Source organism: Sorghum bicolor, chromosome 1, assembly GCF_000003195.3.
Source record: "Sorghum bicolor cultivar BTx623 chromosome 1, Sorghum_bicolor_NCBIv3, whole genome shotgun sequence".
In the NCBI taxonomy this organism is placed as follows: Eukaryota; Viridiplantae; Streptophyta; class Magnoliopsida; order Poales; family Poaceae; genus Sorghum; species Sorghum bicolor.
Genome location: NC_012870.2, coordinates 66,314,091 through 66,326,605, shown reverse-complemented (window position 1 = coordinate 66,326,605; position 12,515 = coordinate 66,314,091). Strand labels below are relative to the sequence as shown.

The following is a 12,515-nucleotide window of genomic DNA, read 5'->3' as shown; positions in this document are numbered from 1 at the left end:
CGGCGGTCCAGAACCAACACGGGCTACGAAGGAAACGCGCGACGATAGAAGAAAAGCACGCGCGTCGACACCCGAAGAAAAAAATATCGCGCCAAATAATCACCATCTAGGGCCACACTTTTAGTAAATGCAAAGTCAATTTTGCAAAACTCTTGGAGATGTCTTTTTTTTCTTGTACCCATTTGGTTTTTAGAGTTGGCAAACTCTAACAAATGGCAAAGAAAAAATACCAAACTGTTGGAGATGCTTCGGTTTGGAATGCAGAAATGCATGCATTTTTATACGAACGAGTTTCTTTTTTTATAAAAGAAAAACGTAAAAGCAGTAAAATTTTCTCACATTCCAAACAGGCTCCTTTGGAAAAGTATTGGGCCGTCGGAACGGAATCGTAGACTTGTACTACAGCGAAACACATTTACTCACACGTCCACACCGGCACGGCGGCGCTTGGCCGTGGACCTGCTGATGCGGCGGCGAGGGGAAAGGGAAACGAAGCGCGACTCTCAGCACACCGCCACGTTCAATGCGGTTTGTGAATTATTGGGGGCGCGCTGACGAACTGCGGTGACCACGACGGCAGGGCTGGACGGCTGGACCGAAACCGCCGCGACAGCTTCTCGTGCTTCTTGCCAAAGTATCTCTTGCTTTGGTTTCCGCTGGAGATTTTTCTTAGCGCTGGGGTTGGCCTGAAAAATACTGACATCTTGTCCATGTGTTTTGTGGTTCCGTTAGGGCACTCACAATACAGACTTTATCATAGAGTCTAAAGTTATTTATTACCTCGAACAATGTGGACTTAGAGTCTAAATAAGACTTGTAGTCTTATTTTTTCTACATATTTCTTCAATAAATATGCTGCCACATCAGTAAAACACCATAAATAATGTGTAATTAATTGTCGTGGACTCTGTAATAGAGTCTTCCATTGTGAGTGCCCTTAGTCTAGTGTACTTCCTGAGCAAAGAATGTGGCTGATGCTTGAGGATTCGTGACCGTCAGCAGCTTATGGGTCGGGGGACACTCGCAGATTATGCTATGTCGCTATCCATGAATCCATCCATTCATAAAAAGGAGTCGAGCATCCACCTTGACGCTCTGCACAAATGCAGTTTTTGGTGAAGATATTCAGTTTTTGGTGATTATCACACCATCCGGAATGTACCCACGCCCCCCTGCTTCAACTCCTTTTTTTGTTTCAACGGCTGTGTTGTGTTGCTTTGATGCTGTGTTGGATTTCATTTGTATACGACGACTCCGTACGTCACCTCTTGTGGTTGTGGGCATCTCAACTGTCTGCTGTAAGCCCAGCCCATGCACCGATGTAGGCGAGCCCGTGTTGCATGCAGCCCATGACTAAACTGGGCTGCTATTTCTTTCCGTTTCCCTTTCTTTCCTTCTTTTCGGATGAGCTGCGCCTGCGCGCGCTGCTGTGTTCTTTGGCTGGGGAATGGGGATTGGAGCTCCCAGAAAAATCCCACGGGACTGCAACCTCCGGCGATCTCCGTCTTTTCGTCTGATTAACTATTGACTGATTTTCTCGTAAAAAAAAACTATTGACTGATTTGTTATAAGAGAAAAATAATGCTAAACGACTAATAGATTCGACTGATTGCAGGTTGCACAAGGGGAAAAAAAAAAGGTATAGCAGGTTCGATGATGCAGCCCTACTATTCCTAGTCGAGATACAGAGAACCGCATCAATTTACTCTGCTGCATCCGAAAGGGCATGCTTGAGTTTCACACTGCGTTGAGCCATTGAGGACAACACAGCACGGCGGCGTTTCGTCGTCGACTCTGACGGCTGACGCTGGCTGCTGCAGCGAGGGGAGACGAGAACGAGACCCAACTGGGGCGTTCAATGCGACGAGATGGACGTATCGCGCCGCCGCCGTCGCGAAATGGTCCTCCGGAGGCACGAATTATTGCGAATTATTGAGGGGCCGGAGGTGGAAGAGGAGGAAATGCGGCGACGACGACGCCGGCCTCTCGCCAAAGTATCTGTTTTGGTTTCCGCTCGAGATTATTTTCTTCACTTTTTTTTTTCGGAGAAAATGAGAAATCTCCTAGACTGATGGTGAGACGCTGCTAATCATGTAGCGTTAGTGAAGTCTTCCTGAGCTGTGAAATGTGAATGTGGCCGAGTCAGGCAGGATTCAGGAAATCAGAAAATGTGTCATCATCATCATCATCATGTGATCCACATTCAGGGTTTGGCATGGCTGCATCAGGCCTTGTTTACTTGCTCATATAAATCAAAAACTTTTTCAAGATTCTCCATCAATGTTGCGGTAGATGTATGGAGTATTAAATATAAATAAAATGAATAACTAATTACATAGTTTATCTATAATTTACGAGATGAATATTTGAGTTTAGTTAGTCTATAGTTAGACAATAATTACCATATACAACCCAAAAGGTTTTGTCAACGGAACTAAACAAGGCCTCAGTAGTACTCTGGTGTAGCACTAGCACGTGTGAGCTGTGAGCCTGTGACAGTCTCGGTACGTGCATTTCTCTTTTTTCTTTGAACGAACCAGTACATGCATCATTGCGTCGTAGTACCTTGTTTGTCGGAAAATCACTAGTTCAAACCAGATGATACACAACGGAGCACTGCTTGTTCACGTGGCAGGTACCACACAAGTCAGAAGAGGGACGACGCAGACACATGCATGATTCATTTAGTTCATCTTGAAAACCAAAAAGTTTTCAAGATTCTCCGTCACCTCGAATCTTGTGGCACGTGCATAAAACATTAAATATAGACGAAAACAAAAACTAATTACACAGTTTAGCTGTAAATCACGAGACGAATCTTTTGATCCTAGTTAATCCATAATTGAATAATATTTGTCACAAACAAACGAAAGTGCTACATACCGAAAACTTTTCGCTTTTCGTAACTAAACTAGGCCCAAGGCACGTAGTACGTACTACACACTTGTACTACTGCATGCACTCATGCATGTACTGCGTGCCCGTGACCTGCAGACGGCGCACAAGCACACAACTTTCACCTCTCCAACTCCAACCACGCCACATGTACTACCAGACAGCACGTACGGTGCAGGCATCACTTCCTCCACTTCTCATTTTCTCCCAACAGGGTCAAATCCTAACCCCGGCCCTCCACTGCATGACCTTTCCATGTCTGAACCCACGAGTGCGTGGGCTTCCTGCATGCATGCACGAACTCTAACTGAAACGATATTTTTCTTCATTCAAACGTGACCCCAACTGAAACATTGTGCTATTCAATTCAACCGTCCAGTGGCACCAAAATACTCCAAAAATAACGTGGTCTACTCCTACTCTGGCTGTGAGCGTGCGCATGACACCGATGCCAGGCACAGACTATTCATTCTGGACCAAGAAACCTAACCCCGATCCCGATTGGTGAACTCGGGTAAACCACATTATCGATCTCCTCAGTAAACACTAAACACACCACAGTAAAATACACAAAACCGCGCGCTCCTCGGGCCCAGGCGTTTGACACGCCGGGCGCGCGCTGCCGCCGCCGGCGACGCTTTGCGGCTGGAAAGGTCGCCGCCGGCTCTCGGCCATCCTGGAAGAAGCTTCGCCCCCCCCCGGGCCGCGAGCCGTCTGCTCCCTGACGTTAACCCGTGCGCGCGCGCGCTGAGCCGTGCACGCAACAATTAATATAAATGTCACCAGCAACACCAGTGGGTCGCGGCCTTGTCGCTGTAGGGCCAGGCGGCCAGCCATATGGTCTTGCATTGCATCATCAGAATGCACCGAGCGATCATCGTTTTCACTGCGCAAACCGGGATAATCAGCTTCTAGTTTACTCGTGAAACTACCATCTTTTTCGCCCCTGTCTGTCTGATCTTGCATTGCTTCTGGGCTAAGCCTCCCCGGCCGGGACAGGCGAGGAGGGGACAGCGTGAAACCGAGGGCGAGAAGGGCCGCCTGTCGCTGCATCCATGGCCACCGCCCCCATTCCCCGGCCCGGCCGAGGGCCGACCGGCAAGATCGGTCATGTCCTGCGCTTTCACAGCCTACGCAGCTCCATGTCAGCGCCGTGGATCTTTGCAGCGTAAAGTCGCCACCTACCTGCCACTCTCCTCGTTCTGGAATGTGCGTGCCCATCCGTCTGATTCAGCGCTGAAAGGATCTCCCGCGCCTACCAATTCCCCCAACCAAAAGGATTTCCAGCCTGTGCCGAGCTCACGAACTTCGTTTTTTATTCGTAAATGACTCATGGGTTAGGTGCATTAGACAAAGGTTTCCGGGGGGACTTATGACGCACAAGTTCAGCAATTTACTATTGGCTTTCATTCAGAAAGCTGTTCCTGGAACTGGAGTGATCGAGACAGCATTTGCTGTTTCCAGCAAGGACTGCTATATGCATCTCCAGTCAAATAATACAAAGCCCAGATGAGATGAGTTAGATGACGCAGACAGGAACAGAAATGTGTCCGCCAAAACTCACATTGGTTCAGATTTCCAGCTGTTTCCACGAATAGCCACAGGTTTCAGGCATTTCAGTAAAAGCTAGCTGTGGAAACGTGGAGCCCCTAAACACCAGAGCAGCGACGTAGTATCGTACTCACAGTATCATTAGTCAGCATCAGTGCATCACTCTGAATTCTTTGGGAACTTGTACACGGAGGCGTAACCAGTAGCGGAGCACTCATCTTTTGTAAAGTGCCAAACCTTCAAAACGACTGGGAAATTTGGCCCAACCATTCATCAAAAGGCTCTGAAAATCTTCTCTTAAATCACAAGTTTTGTTTTCCCACAATGGCACACAAAAATTCCTGGACGGCCATCGTGAACGCCTCATCAGCTTGATAACTACGTTCCTGACCTGTTTGTACGGCGCTCTCAACATCGCTGGGTAGCTCCGAAAGCAAGACAACAATGAACCACACTGTGTATGTGTGGAGCAGAGAATTATTTGCCACAAGGTAAAGGCGAGCAACAATTTGAGTTGTCCATGTCTGTTGCGGCTGGCGATGGGATATTACGATATTTCGAGCTCAGAGAAATTTCAAGCCACTATGTAGTTATTAGTACAGAAAAGGTTTTTGAGATAGTTACATGTACATATACTTTGGCAGGGACTAATTGGTTGAGTATTTTGCAAATCATTGTGGCTATTGTCGTCCTTGCGCACTAATCTTTCTTCTTCGATCTTGTTGTTGTTTTGCTTGATGGAGATTATCAGAATGTCACATTCTGAAACGAGGTTGCTTTCACATTAGGTCAGTTGTATATGTTCATCCGATACAGATTTGAATTCATATTTTGAGTGTTTTTTGGATGGGCAAGGGAAGCAGAGATAACTCTAGCTCTTTCTGAGAAATAATGAAAGGTGAACGTGGTTAGGTATCTAGTAGAGAAAGATTTTGCTTTAATGAAAAAACACTAAATGTAATCTTTTCGTCTAACTTGAAATTTAATGCAAAACGTATATTTTGGATTTCAAAAAACCATAATGCAAAATATTTGCATGTAATAAAGCTTATGGAGAACTCATCTTTTGTATTGTCACACTGTCGAATCGACTGAGGAATTCAGCCAAACCATTCATGAATAGCCTCCAAAAATCTTCTAAAAAGTCACAATTTTTTTTCCCGCGTTGATACATAAATTCCTTAACGACCATTGTGAACGCCACATCAGCCTGATAACTACATTCGTCACCAGTTGTACGGTGCTCTCAACACATCACTGGCAGCTCCAAAAGCAAGGCAAAAATGAACCACACTATATATGCGTGGTGCAGAGAATTTTATTTGCCACATGGTAAAGGTTGTCATAAAATTTTTTGTTGTCCAAGGCAGTTGCAGCTCACGATGGGACACTACTACGGGCTATTTTAGGTCATGGTGGGAGACTGCGATATTCCGAGCTTGGAGAAATTTCAAACCACTTTAGTTAGTAAAAAAAAAGGTTTTTTGATAGGTACATTGTCGTCCTTCTTTTAGCGAACAAGGAGATTCATTCATTAGGGGGAGCCAGATTATAGTCTGAAATCAGCAGGTTCGAAACACAAGCCGGGGCATAGAACCACCACCCAACTCACGATTCACCTGTGACTCGCTTAGCAAGAGTATGTGCTACTTTATTACAAGATCTACCAACAAAATAGAATTTAAAATCTTGAAAAAAACAAATTGAGCTTCCTAATCTCATTCAGAATACTCACGATGCTTGACCTTTGGTTCTCGCTAATCTTTCTTTTTCTTCTTCTTCTTCTTCTTCTTCTTGTTAGGTTTTGATTGATGGAGATTATCAGACTAGCACATTTTGAAACGAGGTTGTTTTCATGTTTGGTCAAGTGTAGTTGTTCATCGGATACGGATTTGAAGTCATATTTTGAGTGTTCTTTCGATGTGTCGAGGGAGGAGATAACTCTAGTTCTTTTTGAAAAAAAAAAACAAGAAAGGTGACCTGGTTCAAGGTATCTAGAGAAAGATTTTGCTTCAATGGAAAAGCACTAAATGGAAACTTTTCGTCTGACTTGATGCTGATTTGTTCGGCTCGCTGTTTTATATATATATATATATATATATATATATTCGGCTGTCTGTTTTTTTTGCTGATGCTTATTTATTGCAAGAGAAAAACACTTAACTGATTTTAGCTGATAAGCTTAAGCGAACAAGTATTTTAGATTAAAAAAGCTCCAATGCATAGTGTTTGCATGTAATAAATCTTGTGGGTATAAGAACCATGAATGATATTGCTAAAACTATTGATTTTTTTAGTTTTATAATCTCTAACTGAGTACTATGGGTTTTTTCCTCCCTGAAACTGCAATATCCAAACTGGTCCTAAACGTTCTATCTTACCGGTACCTAACATAAAATTAAAATCAATCTTTTTTGATAGATGGTCACAATCTGCAAAAAGGGCGTGCACCATCTAACAGTTACATAGTGAACAGCAGTTCGTTGGGGCATGCTAGAAAATCGCCGACCGAATCTCATTGCCCTCACTTCGCGTTCTCCATCATGCAAACAGCAAAGTGAAGGAATCAAGAGGGATGCAGCATGCATGCATGACTGCATGAGAAGCCCAAAGGATGACTCAAAAGTCACCTCTGCTGATCCAGCGCGCGTCTGATGCGGTGGTTTGCAACATAGTTAAGCATCTCGTTCACAATACAATAATACTAGCTACCATGAAAAGAAGCTATGTATGTATTGCTTCCAAAGATGTTCTTGCGCGCCATTGCATCTAGTTAGTAAGATTAGTTGCAGTTGCAGGCTTTCAGCTAGCTAGCGCTTAGACCTACCAATGATACTTAACCGAAAGCAAACAACAGCACAAGCTTTACGTTACTAAAGCCAAATTAAGGGGCTGTGCCTGAACCGACTGGTTAGTTGTGGTTGCCCATGACTGACGAATGAGCTCGGGGGCTACCACCAAGGCTCCACGAGATCTCTGGGGGATCTGGCGCGAATTTGACCTGAGCAGGACACGTTTGGGGCGTCATGGCCGGCCCCGTTCGTCCCAAGGAATCCGACGACGACGACGGCCTCCTTGGCTCTCTGCAACCCCCCGCTGCCAGTCTGCCACTGGCGACAGCGACCGACCGAGTGCTGGAGGGATCCCGCCGCGCGCCAGCGGCCGGCCGGCCTGCATGCGGCGGTCCACGCTGAAACTGTGTGAATTCGAGGGGTTTTTCCTCTCGGAAACAGGATAGGAAATGGCAGGCAGGCAGGCCAACATCCATCGTGCGGGGGAACTATTGCACCAACCATATCCTATCCCTTCCCCTGCTCCCTCCCCCTCAGAATTAGGTTTCGTCCAGCACCAGTCTGCGCGTGTGTGTGTCACCGGCGGGAATGCTGTCGCTGTTGGTGCTGAATCGGTGGTGCGTGGTGCACAATGTACAACACCAACTCACCAGTACCAAACCGGCTAAGACAATTGCCTAAGTGCTGCGTGTATATATCTGCACAATGGAGATCTGGCATTGGCATATATATATATATATATATATATATATATATATATACTCCTCCTATATGAGCAAGAGGGCCAAACTTTACACATATAGATGTGTCCTAATTCCTGAAAGATGGTGAGAGTGGAGTCTGAGCTTTTCGGTGAACTGGTTACTCAAAACTGTGAATGCTGATGACGACGGCCCTTTCATTTGAACTTAATCACTAAGAAAACATTACCAACCAGATTTTTTTAGCGTGTTGCCAACAAAACACTGGCGCGCGCACTGTAGTTTTGGCAATTGGCATCGTGCTGGCACACGCGATGATATTCCGGACGTTTTGTCCTGTACTAGTACGTAGGAACTTGTTTGGTTTCAATTCAAGAAAAGACATGCAGCCAAATCAATTAATGAATCAGCGAAACCGACGAATCTTTTTGCTGTTTGGTGAATGGCACGCCATGTGCCGGCTCTGCTACAACCGAAAGGAGACGAACAACGTAGCAGTTTTCAGGTACAGTTATAACCCACGCTTGATCCAAACGCTAATCGCAGGTTTTAGTTTTAGCCCAGATACACTTTTAGTTTTAGAGAACACCTGCTGATGGAACAGACGGCCGCCAGTATCTCATATATATGTTGGATTGAATAGTAGTCACAGAGTTGTCAAACAAGCAAGAGAGAATAGTAGTAGTTGAATTCCATATAGATGGCCGAGCATGCAGAACACAACTAACCCACGGGGCAGGGGAGCCCAGCCAGCAGGTGCATGCTTTTGCCCTAGTCATTGACAGGCATAAACCACCAAAACTTAGAAAAACTATTAGTGAGGACAATTTTACATGTTTGTACACATGTGGATCGAACGCATAAGATTGCTATTTAAATTTAGGAGTACTTAGAAACAGTGGCGAAGCCAGAGTAAATTGATCGAAGAGGGTGCAGAATACATATACTTTTATTGTGGAGGATGCATACATGGTGAAAATTTAGTGATTATAACTAAATTTCAAAATTTTGGAGGGTGCATCTACACCCCCTAGCAACAATCCAGCTTCGCCACTGCTTAGAAAGAAGAGTTGTGTATGAGCACGGATCATGAATCCGCGATAGGTCACCACGCGTGCCCTTTAGAAATTGTCTTCTCCGAATTATCTTTTTTCCTACCAAAACCAGAGCTGTGACCTCATCTGTCTCAGCACATTCCCCCAGTGGAGAGTGCCCTACTTCCGTTGCATCCATTGTCTCCTCACCCCCAACGCAAGTGCCCAATTAACAAGCAAGCATTAAGTTTTAGGCCACTGATTCTCTACTAATATCAGGTACACTCCGTGGGGGCCCACTCCCCACTGATTTGCCCCTCCCCCACTCTCTGATGTGCTCTCATCATGCTCCTCAACCCACAAATAATGAGATTAGATTAGTAGTAGATTTGAGGGGTGTGATTACTTATTAGCGACCGGACTCTTCTTTACATATACAAATCATGTGATGAGCCTGCTGGCTGAGGCACGCAGGGATGAATCATTGGCATGTGGACAAAGCCCCACCTGGTGTATTAAAAGGCCTTCAAACAAACCGGCCAGCTTGGCCGGGTGCTTAAACCTTCGCCCGGCTGAGCTATCACGCTGAAATTAATCATCATTATCGTGCTTGCGTCGTCCATCAGCGGAAAAGAAGAAGGGTTAGCATCAGCGATTAAATTATGGCACAGTAGAGGAGGTAGCGAAAAAGTTTGGACTCTGGTTCGTGTCACGTCTCTCGTGACATATCGGTCGCTTAGTGTAAAAGGGTTTACGACTTGCGACTGACGTAAGTAACCACCCTAGCTAGAGGTGTTTGGATAAGAGAAAATTCTTCCGGTTTAGCAAGAATTTTATTATATATATAAGGGTTCCTCAATCCGGATGCTCTGATCCGCAGTTGCACGAGATGTTACATATTTGATTCCTATAATTGAATAACCGAGAGAGGACTAGGCTTGGAATATTCATATAGCTACCTCTAATAAGAAGGATGGGGAAACACATTTTTGCCGGAAAGCGAATTCCAAACAAACCACGCCCACCTGACTTGTAAAATCATCCAGCTTACGGCAGGTCCAAAGGACCCATTTTTAAGGTTTTTTTTTTTAACAAATGGCAGGTCCAAGACTGATGTTTCAACTGACGAGCAGAATCAGCAAGGCCAAGGATATTCTCTGCAAATGCACCTTTGCTTCTCTTCGTTCTCAGGAGTATATACTGAATAAAATATCCAGGAAATGTTCGGGATCTGTAAAAAGATACAAATACGCCTTTGCCTTTCTCTATCTATAGAAAACTGTTTTTATGTATAATCTGTTATATACTGTATGTATTTGTGGTAGCTCATATACAAAATTCTAGCTAGTAGCCGGCATATATAGACGCGGTGAACAGTAACTACAGGTAAAGGCGAACATTTACATGCTCTAATTACTTGATTAGAACAGTAAAAATATATTAAAAGGAAACGAAAAGAAAAGCTCTGTCATGGAGAGTGGTTTGACCTCTATACTAATTAGTGGAAGAGAGCAGTAACAGGCTACTCCACCTACAACCACAGAGAGGTCTCTATTGCGGTAGCGGCGCCGCCTCCCCAACTACTTGCTGGCCACGGCGGCCGGCGGCGATCAACGCGATCGATCGATCTCACATGACGCTGCAGGAGTTGGGGTTCTCGTCGTCGAAGATGCGGTACGAGTCGTGCATCGGCGACGCGTGCATCCCGGGCGGGCTGTAGTGGTCCTGCTGCTGGTAGTAAGGCTCCGGCGCCGCCGAGTGCGGGTACGGCATGTACAGGTACGACGGCGACCACTGCTTCTCCGGCTGCGGCTGCGGCTGCACGGAGTACGAGTACGACGGCTGCGGCTGGTGCGTGGAGTAGTACGCTTGCTGCGGGTGTGCCTGCTGCATGGAGTACGCCGGCTGTGCCTGCGGCGCGAAGTACGTGTACGAGACGCTCGAGCTCGGGTGCGACGCGTGGTAGCTCACCACCGGCTGCGGGGAGTAGTACGGCTGCCGGTACTCCTGCTCGTACGCGTGCTTCGGCGCCGGCGCCGGCGGCGAAGGCAGGGACCTCTCCGTCGTCGTCCCGGCGGCTGGCTCCGCCTGCTTACCGGCGCCGTCCTTGGGCTTGTCGCTCTTCTTTGCCTCGTCCTTGTCATTGGCAGCGGCGGCGGGGGCGGCGGCGGCGGCTTTCTTTGCCGGCTCTGCTGCGGCCTTGGCCTTCGTGTCAGCTTCCTTGGCCGGCTCTGCTGCGGCCTTGGCCTTCGTCTCAGCTTCCTTTGACGGCTCTGCTGCGGCCTTGGCCTTCGTCTCAGCTCCCTTGCTGTCACCGCCGTCCTTCTTCGCCTCCACTTTCTCCTCCTTCTTTGACTCTGCTTCGGGCTTCTTCTCTGCGGCTCCACCCTCCTGCTCCGGATTCTTCTTCTTCTCCTCGGAGCTCTTGTCCTGCGGCTCCTTCGCGGCAGCCTCCGGCTTGTTGTCCGCCGCGGCCGGAGCTGCAGCAGCATCCTTGCCGCCGTCACCGGCAGGCTTCGGAGCCGGCGGCTCCTTCACCGCCTCCTCCGGCTTCTTGTCCGCCGCGACCGCAGCAGCAGCAGCAGGAGGAGCAGCGTCCTTGCCGCCGTCACCGTCAGGCTTCGGAGCCGGCGGGGCCTCCGGCGGCGCGGGCTCGGTCTTCTTGGCGGGCGGGTGGCACTGCCAGGGCTCTCCCTTCTTGCCGGACTTGTACAGCCTCTGAATCAGCGTGTCGGCGTCCACGGTGCCAACCACGGTCACCTTGTGCTGCGAGGCGTCCACCGTCACGTTCTGCACGCCTGAAAAACAATCACCAACCAGAACCACCCCGTCAGATTCAGCCAAAACAGCCCAAAATGTACGCAGAAACCACGTATTTTTAGACGGCTAGGCTAGGCACGCACCTTCGACGCTCCTGAGCACCTTCCGGACCTTCTTCTTGCAGCCATGGCAGTGGATGGCAACCTTCAGCACCACGGTCTGGAAAGAACAGAGCAATCGAGGGGTTAGCATTTACAACCAAATTGGCAGCTCATATGATGATACGGGATCGAAGAGCATAGTGCTTGTGGGGAGAGGTGAGAGAGGCATGGACGGAGGCTCACCTGAACGCCAGGGGCCGCCGCAGCTCCTGACGCCATGGGGAGCGCTCTGGAGACTGGTCGCTCTGCCTGTTCGGCCACGAGAGGAGCAGAGGAGCTCTCGGCTAACGTGGGTTTTCTGGCCGTTGGGAGGGGACGAAGGCGGCAACCGAGGTGCGCATCTTATAGTCGAAATGAGGAAGGAATGGGCCAAAAAGTATAAATGGGACCTCTGACACCTGGGCCAGTCGGTTCAAATTAGTTCAATTTTTTTTTTCAAAAAAAAATGGGTTCAACTGCAATGCTAGGAGTTTAGGACAAGCAGCTGTTTAGCGGGGCTCCGGTTAGCCGCCGGGCTGCGAAGCCCAGATAGTCAACAGTACTTTGGGTCCGGACTCTAGACTAACCGTGGAGAGGTGGAGTCAGATAGTAGGCACCGTACAAAAGGGTAATCATTTTCAT

At 47.6% G+C, this 12,515-nt stretch overlaps 1 protein-coding gene across 1 annotated transcript; it reads right to left on the bottom strand.

Moving 5' to 3' along the window:
- On the bottom strand, nt 10,244-12,237 carry LOC110431685 (heavy metal-associated isoprenylated plant protein 6-like). The gene is made up of 3 exons (XM_021451023.1): nt 12,078-12,237; nt 11,877-11,952; nt 10,244-11,771 (listed from the first exon to the last, which is right to left on the bottom strand). Exons 1-3 carry the CDS (start codon nt 12,111-12,113, stop codon nt 10,603-10,605), a joined length of 1,281 nt encoding a protein of 426 aa, XP_021306698.1. The 5' UTR covers nt 12,114-12,237; the 3' UTR covers nt 10,244-10,602.